The sequence below is a fragment of the Rutidosis leptorrhynchoides genome, chromosome 8 (assembly GCF_046630445.1).
Source record: "Rutidosis leptorrhynchoides isolate AG116_Rl617_1_P2 chromosome 8, CSIRO_AGI_Rlap_v1, whole genome shotgun sequence".
Classification (NCBI taxonomy): Eukaryota; Viridiplantae; Streptophyta; class Magnoliopsida; order Asterales; family Asteraceae; genus Rutidosis; species Rutidosis leptorrhynchoides.
Window position 1 is genome coordinate 147,597,538 of NC_092340.1, and position 16,520 is coordinate 147,614,057.

Below are 16,520 nucleotides of genomic sequence, written 5' to 3' on the forward strand. Positions count from 1 at the left end.
GTACACTTCCTACCAATAAGAGAAGATGACAAGATGGAGAAGTTAGCATGACTGTATTTGAAGGAAGTCGTCTCCAGACATGGAATACCAATCTCTATTATCTCTGATAGGGATGGCAGATTTATTTCAAGATTCTGGCAGACATTACAGCAAGCATTAGGAACTCGTCTAGACATGAGTACTGCCTATCATCCACAAACTGATGGGCAGAGCGAAAGGACGATACAAACGCTTGAAGACATGCTACGAGCATGTGTTATTGATTTCGGAAACAGTTGGGATCGACATCTACCATTAGCAGAATTTTCCTACAACAACAGCTACCATTCAAGCATTGAGATGGCGCCGTTTGAAGCACTTTATGGTAGAAAGTGCAGGTCTCCGATTTGTTGGAGTGAAGTGGGGGATAGACAGATTACGGGTCCGGAGATTATACAAGAAACTACCGAGAAGATCATCCAAATTCAACAACGGTTGAAAACCGCCCAAAGTCGACAAAAGAGCTACGCTGACATTAAAAGAAAAGATATAGAATTTGAAATTGGAGAGATGGTCATGCTTAAAGTTGCACCTTGGAAAGGCGTTGTTCGATTTGGTAAAGGAGGGAAATTAAATCCAAGGTATATTGGACCATTCAAGATTATTGATCGTGTCGGACCAGTAGCTTACCGATTTGAGTTACCTCAACAACTCGCGGCTGTACATAACACTTTCCACGTCTCGAATTTGAAGAAATGTTTTGCTAAAGAAGATCTCACTATTCCGTTAGATGAAATCCAAATCAACGAAAAACTTCAATTCATCGAAGAACCCGTCGAAATAATGGATCGTGAGGTTAAAAGACTTAAGCAAAACAAGATACCAATTGTTAAGGTTCGATGGAATGCTCGTAGAGGACCCGAGTTCACCTGGGAGCGTGAAGATCAGATGAAGAAGAAATACCCGCATCTATTTCCAGAAGATTAGTCAACACCTTCAACAGCTTAAAATTTCGGGACGAAATTTATTTAACGGGTAGGTACTGTAGTGACCCGAACTTTTCCATGTTTATATATATTAATTGAGATTGATATTTACATGATTAAATGTTTCCAACATGTTAAGCAATCAAACTTGTTAAGACTTGATTAATTGAAATATGTTTCATATAGACAATTGACCACCCAAGTTGACCGGTGATTCACGAACGTTAAAACTTGTAAAAACTATACGATGACATATATATGGTTATATATATAGTTAACATGTTTTTATTATAAGTATGTATCTCATTAGGTATTTTAACAATGAGTTATATACATAAAAATGAGACTATTAATTTAAGAAACTCGAAAACGATATATATAACGATTATCGTTATAACAACGTCTTACTAGGTACATATGAATCATAGTAAGATATTGATACACTTGGTTAATTATGTTAAATGATAAGTAAATATATTATTAAGTGTATTAACAATGAAATACATATGTAAAAATAAGACTACTAACTTAATGATTTCGAAACGAGACATATATGTAACGATTATCGTTGTAACGACATTTAACTTTATATACATCATACTGAGATATATTATATATCATAATATCATGATAATATAACAATTTAACATCTCATTTGTTATAATAAACAATGGGTTAACAACATTCAACAAGATCATTAACCTAAAGGTTTCAAAACAACATTTACATGTAACGACTAACGATGACTTAACGACTCAGTTAAAATGTATATACATGTAGTGTTTTAATATGTATTCATACACTTTTGAAAGACTTCAAGACACTTATCAAAATACTTCTACTTAACAAAAATGCTTACAATTACATCCTCGTTCAGTTTCATCAACAATTCTACTCGTATGCACCCGTATTCGTACTCGTACAATACACAGCTTTTAGATGTATGTACTATTGGTATATACACTCCAATGATCAGCTCTTAGCAGTCCATGTGAGTCACCTAACACATGTGGGAACCATCATTTGGCAACTAGCATGAAATATCTCATAAAATTACAAAAATATGAGTAATCATTCATGACTTATTTACATGAAAACAAAATTACATATCCTTTATATCTAATCCATAAACCAACGACCAAAAACACCTACAAACACTTTCATTCTTCAATTTTCTTCATCTAATTGATCTCTCTCAAGTTCTATCTTCAAGTTCTAAGTGTTCTTCATAAATTCCAAAAGTTCTAGTTTCATAAAATCAAGAATACTTTCAAGTTTGCTAGCTCACTTCCAATCTTGTAAGGTGATCATCCAACCTCAAGAAATCTTTGTTTCTTACAGTAGGTTATCATTCTAATACAAGGTAATAATCATATTCAAACTTTGGTTCAATTTCTATAACTATAACAATCTTATTTCAAGTGATGATCTTACTTGAACTTGTTTTCATGTCATGATTCTGCTTCAAGAACTTCGAGCCATCCAAGGATCCATTGAAGCTAAATCCATTTTTCTCTTTTCAAGTAGGTTTATCCAAGGAACTTAAGGTAGTAATGATGTTCATAACATCATTCGATTCATACATATAAAGCTATCTTATTCGAAGGTTTAAACTTGTAATCACTAGAACATAGTTTAGTTAATTCTAAACTTGTTCGCAAACAAAAGTTAATCCTTCTAACTTGACTTTTAAAATCAACTAAACACATGTTCTATATCTATATGATATGCTAACTTAATGATTTAAAACCTGGAAACACGAAAAACACCGTAAAACCGGATTTACGCTGTCGTAGTAACACCGCGGGCTGTTTTGGGTTAGTTAATTAAAAACTATGATAAACTTTGATTTAAAAGTTGTTATTCTGAGAAAATGATTTTTATTATGAACATGAAACTATATCCAAAAATTATGGTTAAACTCAAAGTGGAAGTATGTTTTCTAAAATGGTCATCTAGACGTCGTTCTTTCGACTGAAATGACTACCTTTACAAAAACGACTTGTAACTTATTTTTCCGACTATAAACCTATACTTTTTCTGTTTAGATTCATAAAATAGAGTTCAATATGAAACCATAGCAATTTGATTCACTCAAAACGGATTTAAAATGAAGAAGTTATGGGTAAAACAAGATTGGATAATTTTTCTCATTTTAGCTACGTGAAAATTGGTGACAAATCTATTCCAACCATAACTTAATCAACTTGTATTGTATATTATGTAATCTTGAGATACCATAGACACGTATACAATGTTTCGACCTATCATGTCGACACATCTATATATATTTCGGAACAACCATAGACACTCTATATGTGAATGTTGGAGTTAGCTATACAGGGTTGAGGTTGATTCCAAAATATATATAGTTTGAGTTGTGATCAATACTGAGATACGTATACACTGGGTCGTGGATTGATTCAAGATAATATTTATCGATTTATTTCTGTACATCTAACTGTGGACAACTAGTTGTAGGTTACTAACGAGGACAGCTGACTTAATAAACTTAAAACATCAAAATATATTAAAAGTGTTGTAAATATATTTTGAACATACTTTGATATATATGTATATATTGTTATAGGTTCGTGAATCAACAGTGGCCAAGTCTTACTTCCCGACGAAGTAAAAATCTGTGAAAGTGAGTTATAGTCCCACTTTTAAAATCTAATATTTTTGGGATGAGAATACATGCAGGTTTTATAAATGATTTACAAAATAGACACAAGTACGTGAAACTACATTCTATGGTTGAATTATCGAAATCGAATATGCCCCTTTTTATTAAGTCTGGTAATCTAAGAATTAGGGAACAGACACCCTAATTGACGCGAATCCTAAAGATAGATCTATTGGGCCTAACAAACCCCATCCAAAGTACCGGATGCTTTAGTACTTCGAAATTTATATCATATCCGAAGGGTGTCCCGGAATGATGGGGATATTCTTATATATGCATCTTGTTATTGTCGGTTACCAGGTGTTCACCATATGAATGATTTTTATCTCTATGTATGGGATGTGTATTGAAATATGAAATCTTGTGGTCTATTGTTACGATTTGATATATATTGGTTAAACCTATAACTCACCAACATTTTTGTTGACGTTTAAAGCATGTTTATTCTCAGGTGAATATTAAGAGCTTCCGCTGTTGCATACTAAAATAAGGACAAGATTTGGAGTCCATGTTTGTATGATATTGTGTAAAAACTGCATTCAAGAAACTGATTTCGATGTAACATATTTGTATTGTAAACCATTATGTAATGGTCGTGTGTAAACAGGATATTTTAGATTATCATTATTTGATAATCTACGTAAAGCTTTTTAAACCTTTATTTATGAAATAAAGGTTATGGTTTGTTTTAAAAATGAATGCAGTCTTTGAAAAACGTCTCATATAGAGGTCAAAACCTCGCAACGAAATCAATTAATATGGAACGTTTTTAATCAATAAGAACGGGACATTTCACTAACCTCCATGCGATCGCATGGATTTTGTGTCTTCTGGCCATGCGATCGCATGGCCCTCTGATCCAGCTCATATGCTTTTGTTTTCTAGTTTGCCGACGTTTTATTTAAATATATATATAATTTATATAATTTATATTAATTATATATATATTATATTATATTCTTGTGCATAGTTGACTTGTAATTTTAGATCCGTTGACTCGCGCGTTGATGATCGGTTCATGTCTCGGTTTCGAATTTTCGAACGTCCTTTCGTACGCGTAGATATCGTGTACTTTGCGTTCCGCGACTCGTACTCTTGTCATTTTTAGGCGTTTCTTATAAATAAATGGAACCACTTGAATTATATCTTGTTCATTTGAGTTTTTTGGTCATTTGCGTCTTTAAATCGTCATTTTCTTCTTTTGTCTTCGCACTTATTTATTTAAACAAATATTACATAAAAATAGAACAATTGAAACTAAAAGCTTTACATATTTGAAGGATATTGTGTCTATATATATATATATGTTCATTTGGAGTATTATCAGAATCACCATTTGTATATCCTCCATCTTCCCTCAAGAAAAATGACAAACATACCACTTGGGAAGATGATTCAGTTGCACGAGGAAAGCCTAACATTAGAAAGATGAATCCAGATGAAAGAGAGGCTTATAGGCTTGAGATCACTGTTCCTGAGTTGCTAAATCTAAGAGCAGTAGGGAGACCAGAAAGAATATGCCAAATCAGATTGTTGTATCATCCTCTTGACCAACAATTCTACATTGATGCTATAGATTTCAACACTGATATTGGTATGTAGTTATTAAACAGTGACCAAACACTCTATAATGATGAGGAGAAGGCTCTCTTTTATGAGGCTGTGCAACTGGACATGGATCTATAACAATATTGCAATGACCTAGTTACTGATGAGGGCAGGCAATTGATAGATGCACCAAAATCCCTGAACATCACAGTTAATGATTATATTACTAGTATTCAACTAGAACAACAAACAAAGGATGATGCTGAGTATGCTGAGAGGCTCAGGCTTAGGGAAAAAGAAGCTAAACTGGCTGCTGACAGAAAATAAGAGGCTGAATCACTCAGGTTAGCAAAAGCCATAGTTAAAGCTCGGGACAAAGTTTTTGATAAACTAGAAGTTGCTGAGAAGGTTCCTGCTTAATCTCCTACAGAAACTGAAAGAACAAAGGAGCTGTCTGATCATTTCTTCAGGAGCAAGTATGCTGATGTAATGACTAGAAGATCCAATCCTGGAAAAATTATCAAGTGCCATAGAGGAACTAAAAGGACCTTCAGTATCAGCAAAGACAATCATGTATATATATATATATATATATATATATATATATATATATATATATATATATATATATATATATATATATATATATATATATATATATATATATATATATGAGAAGGTAGATTGCATAAATCTGAGAACTTTTGGATTTAGTGAATGGATGGAAATATTGCAGTACTTCATTAGTAAAGGTCAAAGTATTGTCAGAGATACACTGAAACCAGAATTACAAGACCTATTTGATAAAGCAGTCAAGTATGGGAATGCACCAATAGTGATTATAGAAGATGTACTGGCTCAGAAGCCTAAAAGAAAGAAGTCTATTGGTGATGGCCCACACAGAAGAGATCCAATAATCCTACCTCCTCAAATACCTGTGTTCAAGCCTGAAGACTTGCCTGAACTATTCCCTGAAGCCTGGGCATCCGTGAAAATTAAAGAAGAAGAGCTATTTGAGGATGAACAAGATAAAGAGAAGGATAAAAACAGATAGCCTTCTAGTGCTTAAATTTTTCTTTTGTTATTTCATATTTCATTATACTGTCTTGTAATTACTGTATATATTCTGTTGTAATGAAAGTGAAATGAGTTTATCTTCAAAATCATATCAATTTATAATACAGTAAAACCTCTGTAATTTAATACTCAACAAATTAATAACCTCGATAAAATTAATAATTTGTCCGGTCCCAACTTAGACAAGTACAAAATTGGACCTCAATCGATAAAATAATAAGATAATAAATTTTTTAAAATGCCAATGTAAATATATTGGTCCCAGCTATTCTATAAATTGATAATTACTATTTTGTTTTTTGAAATTCCAATGTACATTGAACTCAAGAAGTTCATTAATGTGTGAATGTACATACATGAGAATTTTGAAGGACCTTGTTTATGTTTATTCAAATAGGACTAGTAAACGGACATGGTAATTTCAAGTGTCGATGCATTAATATGAGATTTGTTCACAAATATAAGTCAATTTTTTAAATTAATAGTTTTTTAATTTATCGATATAATAATATCTCGCTAAATTAATAAAATATTCCAGTCCCAACGTTATTAATTTATATAGGTTTTACTGTATATAGATAACTCAGCAAAAGATCCCAAAACAAACCTAAAAGGGATAAATTTACTGCGTATTTTTCATTAGGTCCCTTATTGCTGGTTTTAGTGTTTTCTCTATATGTCATAGGTTTTGTCATCATCAAACAGGGGGAGATTGTCGAGTCCCCAAAGTAATTAAGGATTTAATTATGACAAAACAAAATTTTATGTACACTAAAATGTGATGTGCAGCCAGCATAGGTTTAATTATGTACAGACAGCAAATATTGTTGTGTCGAGTGTTTAGTATGTTGCCTAGTCTACCAGCACAAGGTAGACAGTATTCTTCATTTATCACAGGATGAGTGCCCAGCAAATCATGAAGATTAAGTGACTTAGCATAGAAGAACCAGCATAGCTGGTGAACAGCATACTACACAAGACAGCTATGCTCCATTACAAGCATAGTGGTTTCCTGAGTGGTCTACATCAATTGTACTATTCAACAGAAGTCAAAGACAAATTCGAGCAGAAAAGGACACGCGTCGGCGGCTGACAAGTGACCTTACAAGACCACGTGGGAATGCAGAAGTTTAACGCATGTGCAGACATGTGTAATTCTTTGTCAACGCCTAGGGAACACAACATTCTATTTGTTTAATCAAATAGTGGTGCCAAACGGAATTTGGGTGTTCCTGCAAATAGCTACCAAAGAGGAAAGAAGAGAGCACGCTCTCCGATGCAATTGTCCCCACAAGTACAGACATCCTATGTACCAATGGATAATGGAACAATTACCTGGATAATAGGACTACTATAAATAGAAGTATTCACTATTGTAATATTTAGTGGTGTGAGTTTTATTTATTAAGAGTCCAAAGTATGTAATAGCTTAGAACATCCTCGTAGCTATAACTTAGGTATAATCTGTATTAACCAACTATCATTCCGCCAAGGATAGTTATAATTCTTTGTGATTCATATCAATAAAGAATAACCGTTGAAAATTACATTTGACTCTTATTTAAATTCCTTGCTTGAATACTGATTTGCTTAAACTGTTAAGATAAACAAAAAGAATTGTATTCACCCCCCACAATACTCTTGTTGTTAATCAAGGGACCAACAATATATTTCTTCATTCAAGTCGAGCCGAAGAGAACACTATTCCGGTATCTCCAAATATGCCATAGAAGAGATGAAATAATAGCTATCAAACGCATCTTTAAGTCCGCTGAAATATGAAGAGCATTAAACCAAGAGTAACATGTAGGCCACGAGTCAAAATGAGGATGACTAACTTGACCCACAAGCAAATCTTCCTCCATAAATCTAAGGCGAATGAACACCCGAAAAATAAATGGTCAACCAATTCAATTCGACCATCACAAATTGGACACCCAATATCTTCAATCTCCATACCACGCTTAGAAAAATTAAGCCTAGTTGGAAGTCTATCCCAAGCTAATCTCCAAATAAAAATGTTTACCTTTCGCGAAATATGTTTGCACCATTTGAACACAATTTCCATTGAAGGTAATATGCCATCATCTATATAAAAAACGAGTATCACACACTGTATTCAACCCATCAATAGATATTGTCCACTCCCAGCTATCATTTTCATCTCGCAAATGAATCGAACCAAGGCTTTGTTCAAGCTGGTGAATTGCTACACAGTTTCGTGGCCCGATATTATTTCTAGCCCAAGCCTAACGCCACTGCCCATTAATGAATCGATCAGTAAGCAAGCAATCACTATTCTCATCCAGATGCATTAATCGATTATATTTAGAAGCAAGTGCCCCGTCTCCACGCCAATTGTCCTTCCAAAAATGAATACTTTTCCCATTCCCAATTTTAACCCATAAAACATTAGGTGGCAACAACCCATCGGATTTAAATTTACCAAAAAGCTTCACAATAGAAGGCCACACACTCGACCCCATGATAGTAGTATCGATGCTACCATCGCCTCCATAAATCGCACGAATAACTGAGGCCCATTGTTACTCTGGGAAAGCTACAAAACGCCATACCCATTTAAGTAACAACGCGTAATTAAAAGATCGGATGCTACCAATAGACAAACCCCCACTTTCCACTGAAGCCAACACTTGGTCCCACCGAATCCAATGCATCTTACGATTCTCTTTTGTACTCCCCCAAAAAATGACGCTCGAATATTTTCAATCTCATTAACTACCGATTCAGGACACTTGAATAAAGATAAAAAATAAATACCCATCGATCCAAGTACCGAATTTACCAAGGTCGCATGGCCACCAATGGACAAAAGATTAGCTTGCCAACCCACTAGTCTATTATTAAACCGATCAACGAATCCTTTCCAATGCAATATACGAACCATAGACACTCCCATAGGGAGGCCGAAATAATTAAAAGGCAGAGAACCCTTCGAACAGTTAGCGTGAGCTACCATCTCATCATATTCAATGTCACCAACCCCAATTCCATAAATTGATGATTTAGAATAGTTGATGGATAAACCAGACATAGCATAAAATGAATCCAGTATATGTAACATGCATTCCAAATTTTGTCTTTGCCATTTAGAGATAAAAACTGCGTCATCTGCATAAAATAAATGAGAAATAGTAATAGAAGGGTTACCGACCGTAGCACCAAGAAGAGCATCGTCATGTAATTTCTCTTTAATACACAAATGAAGCCCTTCCATAACAATTAGAAAAAGAAACGGACTTAGGGGATCGCCTTGTCGTAAACCCCTACGAACCGCAAATTCCTTCGTCGGACTCCCATTAACTAGGATAGATATACAGGCCGAATTTAATATCATGCGGATCCAATCTCTCCATATCGAATTGAAACCCAGAATGTGTAACACATAGTTGAGAAAATCCCAATTTACCGTGTCGTATGCCTTCTCGAAGTCAATATTTAGAATCAATAATTTCTCCTTTCTTCTTTTGTACTATTCTATGGTCTCGATCAGAATTAACGGCCCATCCAAAATTTGTCTCCCGGCGATAAATGCGGATTGTTCTTTACCAATGATTTTATCCAATAATGAAACCATCCTGGATGTCAAGATCTTTGTCATTATCTTGTATATCACTCCGATTAAAGATATTGGTCGAAAATTCTTAATGAATGGCGGGTTCTTCACTTTAGGAATCAAAGTAATAAACGCGGATCCCGCAACTTTCGGCATCACTTTATTTTTAAAGGAAAATGTTACGGTATTCACTACCTAGACTTTAAGAATGTCCCAATATCTTTTGATGAACGCAAAATTAAATTCATCGGGACCTGAGGCTTTACTACTACCACAATCCCAAATCTCCATTCGAATCTCTTCCTCCAATATAGATTTCTCTAACTCGGTTGAATCCCCAATTGATAAGACTCGTTCAGGTTGCAAACTAGGCTCGCGGTTTCCAGCTATTTGTCTCGCATATTTTTGTTAATAGAACCAATAAAAAGCTTCTTTTATTAAGTGTGGATCCGTGATCCAATCTCCATTAACCGTGGACCCCTTAATCATTTGATCATTCCTGCTTTGTTTCAACAAACAATGAAAATATTTTGAGTTTTCCACGCATCCCATTTAACTCAACATTTTGAATAATATCCAAGTCTTCAATGCGATTAGAGGTATCAAGCTCTTGAATCAAATCCTTCCTTTCATTTCGTTCAACTTCTGTTTCTACACCAGATTCTATCAACTGTTCAATAGCATTTATCCTAGCTAAAATCACCTTTTTCTTGAGCTGCTCGTTGCCTTTTTTTTCTTTAATCCAGGATTTAATTTTAGACTTAACATGCATCATTTTATCATGATATGTTGCGGTTCTACATCCCATAATCTCGTCAGCAGCATCTTTTACCAAACCATTAAACTCCTCGTACAAGCACCACGAATCAAAGCACTTAAATGGCGTTGGCCCGAAGTTATTCTTCAAGTCTTGTAGAATAATCGGTAGATGGTCAGAAAGGCCTCGCGCTAACGTTGTTAACTTTAAATCAGCAAAAATATTCAAAACATTAGGTGAAACTAAGACTCGATCGACACGAATCATTTTAGAAAATGATTTGTTCACCCAAGTGAATCTCCTTCCTCCTAATGGGATATCCAATAATCCCGAGTTAGAAATAAATGTATTGAAGACGTTGGCCTCGTCCTCATGAAAGATAGATCTGAATCCCTCGGTTTCCTCCCTGACTTTGTTAAAATCTCCAAACAAGACATACTCGCCTTCATTAGTTGCTAAAAACCCCATCAGTTTATCCCAAACAATCCTTTTCTTCATCGCATTATTAGGACCATAAACGTTTACCATGAAAAACCAATCATTAGAAGACGACCATTTACCTTTCAGAATCAAGTAATTCTCATCGCACCATATCCGATCTTTCACGAAGAAATTGGGGTCTCAAATCGAAATTAACCCTCCCGATCGACCTCTCAATAATGAACAAGCATAGTCGAAAGCATAATTACCCCACACCGATTTAATTCTAAAAAGCTCTAACTTGGTCATTTTCGATTCGTGTACACCCAAAAAGTGAATGTTATATGCAAAACAAATTTCCTTAATCCACATCCTCTTACACCTCTTTTTACTACCGCGAATGTTAATAGAGAGAATCTTCATGGATTATTAGTTACAACCCCAATTTGATCGATAAGTTGAGCAAATAATGATCGGCTTTTCTTTTCATCCATACCCATCTTTGCACCTTCCTTTGAAACCTCATCGATTTTTTCCATAAGCAAAGATGAAAAATCTTACTTGTTTGTCTTTGTATAGTATTGGTTTCCCTCCTTATTAGTATCCTCTTTTGAATGGATGTTGGCCCCTTCAGATTTACTATTATGTTCACCATTACCTCCTTTTTGTGATGCATTTGTAGTGGCTACTCTTTCTTCATACAATATATCATCATTCTTTCTGCTCATCTGCGCAAAACATGATGGGATGGATGATACTTCATCCTCCGAATCATCCGAATCCCCATCTTCTAATTTTACTATCTATGATCCCACCTCCTTTATAGAAATATCAAATACAACCCCATTGATTAAGACATAAATTTCTTCATCGATCATCTCGCGTCTCTTCGTTGCAACTGTTGGAAAAATGATCTGATGAGTCAAAGTGTTTTGCAGGAGTTAGAGTCTGAAGTTGCAGATTTTGATAAAGTCAACATTTTGATTACTTGATGATTAAGCTATGGAAAATTCTGGAGATTTGTTTAAATATTAAGAAGATTGTGTTTTGATTTTGTGTTATCTCTAGAAGATAAACTTTGCATTGTTTAGAATATTTGTTAGTTTTAAGTTTATCTTTTCCTAAGTTTTAGTCAGGTAGTTTAGGAAACCAAATCTTCAAGATTTGGTTTAACTCTGTATAAATAGGGGTACGGTTCATTATGATGATGTATCTTTTTGCACGAAATACTTTGTCTTTCATATATTTTCAATTCGTGTTCTCTCAATTGTCTGTTCTTATAATTCATATTCATTGTTCTATTGAGAGTCTGGTGTTCATAGTTGAATACTGTGAACTAATAACTGGTATCAGAGCAGGAAAGGTGTAAATCCAACTTGGTAATCTTTTAAAATGATCCATATATTGATCAAGATGTCTACCAGTACCATTCCAACCCTAGTTATGGCTGGAAAAGGTGTGCCAATATTCGAGGGCACAGACTTTGCTACATGGAAACTGAAAGTTCTTTGGTTTCTGGGTTCCATTCACGAAGATGCTGAGCAAGTCCTCACAACAGGACCTATTATACCTGGTGCAATGGTTGAAGCTGTTCCTGCCACAGATACTGTTGCTGCACAACCTGCTTATTTTCGTGAAACTCCAAGAGATAGATGGACTGAAGCACAAGCCATAAAATTCAAGCTTGATAGCAAGATAAGGAGTATTATAGGCAATGCTGTTACTGTTCCGATTCTTAGAAAGATAAGTCATGCCAAAATTGCAAAAGCTATGTGGGATCTTTTGCTTAATGACTATGAAGGAGTCACAGTTGTTAAGACTCAGAAGAAGAAGAATCTGATAAGATGTTATGAAAACTTTGCTGCTCAGCCTAAAGAATCTTTGAGTGATCTCCATTCAAGATTTCAGGTTCTAATTAATGATCTTGGAAGTGTTGACGTAGAGAAAACACAACAGGTATTGTGTCAAAAGTTCATTGAATTGTTACCTTCAAATTTTGAGTCTGTGATTACATCCATGGTAATCAGTGAGAAGATAGACAACTATGAATTAAGTGAGCTGTTTGGCATACTATAAAATTTTTAAGAAACACAATTAAAGAACAAGATTAATGCTAAGAAGGTTGTTAAAGATCCAGAAGCTGCATTGGTAGCTACCACAAAGAAGAATAAGCAACTATTCTCCAGTTATTCTAGCAAGGTTGAATCTAAAAGTGATGAAACTTCTGATGATGATAGTGATTCTGATGAAGATGGGGAGATTCAAGATCTGGAAGGGCGGGTGGCTCTTTTGACTCAAAGGATTGAGCAGAAAAGGTTTAGTTATAAGAATGGTAAAGGTAAGAGTACTTTTGATCCAAAGAAAGCTAAATGTTTTAAGTGTGGCAAGATAGGTCACATAGCTGCAGATTACTGTTCTAAGAGTGAAGGAGGTTCAAATACCAACAAGTCTGTTGACAAGGCAAGAAAGTATAAGCTCAAGTACATGAAGTTGAAGAGTGAAGCAGAAAAGTCAAAGAACAAAGATCAGGAGAAGGCTTTGTACACAGAAGCATGGGAGGATGAAGATTCATCATCTGATGAGGAAGAGGATAAGTGTCTTATGGCTATAACTGAAAGTGATAGTGGTTCTAGCAAGTTTGAGGAAGATTTGAAAGATATTGAAAAGATAGATAAAGACTCTACTTGTAATAAAGTTTCAGCCTATAAGGTACAAAATTTTGTAAACTATTTTGATAATGAAAAAGTGAGAATGTTTCAGTATTTGTTACTTGACTTTAAGTAGTGCTTAGAAGATATTGATAGATTAAGAACACAAATTTTTGATCTTAAAAACATCATCGAAAACAAAGATGCTAAAATTAAAGAATTAAAAGAATGTGAGGCAGAACTTGACACCTATAAAATGGCATACACAGAAGAAACAAAAAGGTTAAATACTGAATTAGGAAGATCAATTAAAAGGTCAAAATATTATGAAACAATTTGTAAATCTTGGTGTGTATCTTCCAAAAAGAATTCTGATGCTATTGCCAAACAAATTCCAAATGATGTCAAGGCTATACTAGGTGAAAACTACATATTAAACAATAATGTGGAAGTTGATCCTAGTGTATTCAAACCTGACATTTTACCTGACACTTTTGTAAAATTTGATGGTGACAAAAAGATTTTAACTAATGCATTTGTGAGATCATTAGATCCTGTTGAACCCTCAGAGACTATAATACTAGAATGCAGAAATCCACTAGAGTCTGAACTCTTGAAATTCTCAGACTCTAACAGTTTAGTCTCTAAAAGTGAAAGTGTATGTTCTGACCTAGAGTCTGACACCCAAGAGTTAAGTAGCAAAAGTGATTCTGAATCATCCTCTGATAGTGACACTTGTCCAGATCCAATAAGGTCAACTAAAAGAAGGTCAAAACAAGCAAAGACTATCCAAAAACTCAAAAGAAAAATTTTAAAACTCAATAAAAAAAATCAAGAGTCAAGAAAAACCTTTAGTTAAAAGAACATCTTGTTTTCCTGAGAAAATTGAAAAGGTATGGAAACCTAAAGTTTGTGAAAGTGTTTTGAAAACAGTTAAGGATAAGTTGATTTGGATTGGGAACAAAGCTTTTGTTTGGAGAGTGAAGAGCACTCCAACTGAACCCACTGAAAAGTGGGTTCCCCTTAAAAACTAACCATTTTCTTTTGTTTTGTGTCTTGTGTAGCAGGGTAATTTGTGGTATTTGGACAGTGGCTACTCAAGACACATGACTGGATGTAAAGAGCATCTTGTAGGGTTTGTTGAAGAAAAATGTCCTTCTGTAAGATATGGTGATAATTCTGTTGCAAAGACTATTGGTTATGGTACTGTTAAAGCTGGAAGTGTTTCATTTAAGAAAGTTGCTTTAGTTGAAGGGTTGAAGCATAATCTACTAAGTGTGAGTCAGATTGCTGATGAAGATTGTGAGATTAGAATAAGAAAGAAAGCTGGTATTATTTATGATCCAAAAGGAAGGCCAACACTTGTAGCCTGGAGAGTTCAAAATGTGTATATGCTGGATCTAGATTCTGTTGATGTTGGAATTGAAACATGTCTGTATTCTCATACTGTTCCTGAACTTAATTGACTCTGGCACAGAAGGTTGCCTCATCTCAATTTCAAAAACATTAATGAGCTTTCCAAAAAGAAGCTTGTTAGAGGTTTGCCTCAACAATTTTTCAAGAAAGATAAACCTTGTTCTGCTTGTATTATGGGTAAACAGACCAAAACAAAGTTTCCCTCAAAAACTCTAACTACTATTAGTGATCCACTTCATATGCTACACATGGATCTGTTTGGTCCAATGAACACTAGTAGTCTGGGTGGGAAAAGATATACTCTGGTAATTGTTGATGAGTATTCTAGGTTTACTTGGGTTATTTTCTTAGCTGCAAAAAGTGATGCTCCTGAAGAAATCATCAATTTAATCAAGAGAGAGCAGGTTCAAAAAGGTGTTCTTGTTAAGCAATTGAGAAGTAATCATGGCACTGAGTTCAAAAATGTTACTTTCATTGACTTTTGTGAAGAGTCTGGAATTGGTCAAAATTTCTCTGCTGTTAGAACTCCACAACAAAATGGAGTTGCTGAAAGAAGAAATAGAACACTTATAGAAGCAGCCAGAACTATGCTATGCCAATCAAATGTTGCACTCAGATTCTGGGCAGAAGCTGTTAATACAGCTTGTTATACTCAAAACAGGTCCTTGATTGTGAAGAAACATGGCAAAACTCCCTATGAGCTATATCATAAAAAGATACCTACTATTCATTACTTTCATGTATTTGGATGTAAGTGCTATATTTTGAATCAAAGAGATCAGCTTGAAAAGATGAGGCCAAAATCTGATGAAGGTGTGTTTATGGGATATTCTTCTGTATCTAAAGCTTATAGAGTATATAATCAGAGGAGAATGAAGATTGAAGAATCCATTAATGTTTCTTTTGATGAAAGTTCCATAGAAATGGATCAGTCATCCAGCTCTGAGCAATCTGCACTTGGTGAATTGTCAAATTTAATTTCTGGAAACAGTGTTCAGACTCTGGATTCAGAGTCTAAGTCAGATGAACCTGATTTGTCTGGGTTGAAAAATGATTCTGCAGATAATTCTCATACAGAAGAAGTTCAACAAGAAGATGAGCTTGTTGTTATTCAAGAAGGTGATCAATCACCTAATAACACCTTGGTTCCTGTTGTTCCTATCAGAAAATCTTCTAGAAACATAGTTCCTCCAAAGCATCTTGAAGATTATGTTGTAGATCCTACTGGGTTGCCTAAACCTGGTTCTTCTCAGACACCTGTGTCTGACTTTACCATTGCAAACTATTGTTTCTTTTCTAATTTTCTTTCACTCATTGAACCCAAAGAAGTAGATGAAGCATTGGCTGACAATGATTAGGTTGAAGCTATGACCGAAGAGTTGACAGAGTTTGAAAGGAATGATGTATGGGAGTTGGTTCCAAAACC

General features: G+C 34.7%; 2 protein-coding genes across 2 annotated transcripts; both read right to left on the reverse strand.

Moving 5' to 3' along the window:
* Nucleotides 1–7,977: 7,977 nt before the first annotated feature.
* On the reverse strand, nt 7,978–8,762 carry LOC139863878 (uncharacterized). The gene is made up of 3 exons (XM_071852480.1): nt 8,531–8,762; nt 8,115–8,364; nt 7,978–8,047 (listed from the first exon to the last, which is right to left on the reverse strand). Exons 1-3 carry the CDS (start codon nt 8,760–8,762, stop codon nt 7,978–7,980), a joined length of 552 nt encoding a protein of 183 aa, XP_071708581.1.
* Nucleotides 8,763–10,346: 1,584 nt separating this feature from the next.
* LOC139863879 (uncharacterized) lies at nt 10,347–11,138 on the reverse strand. Its single transcript, XM_071852481.1, has one exon. It carries the CDS (start codon nt 11,136–11,138, stop codon nt 10,347–10,349), a length of 792 nt encoding a protein of 263 aa, XP_071708582.1.
* Nucleotides 11,139–16,520: the final 5,382 nt, after the last annotated feature.

What these genes read in the sequence shown, in the direction of transcription:
- LOC139863878 (XM_071852480.1), bottom strand. Translation starts at nt 8,762, where the DNA reads ATGGGGTCGAGTGTGTGGCCTTCTATTGTGAAGCTTTTTGGTAAATTT. An exon ending in ATTCATTAATGGGCAGTGGC is followed by an intron (nt 8,365 to 8,530) that starts GTTAGGCTTGGG and finishes TTTTTTATATAG; the next exon opens with ATGATGGCATATTACCTTCA. An exon ending in AAGATTTGCTTGTGGGTCAA is followed by an intron (nt 8,048 to 8,114) that starts GTTAGTCATCCT and finishes TTCATATTTCAG; the next exon opens with CGGACTTAAAGATGCGTTTG.
- LOC139863879 (XM_071852481.1), bottom strand. Translation starts at nt 11,138, where the DNA reads ATGGTAAACGTTTATGGTCCTAATAATGCGATGAAGAAAAGGATTGTT.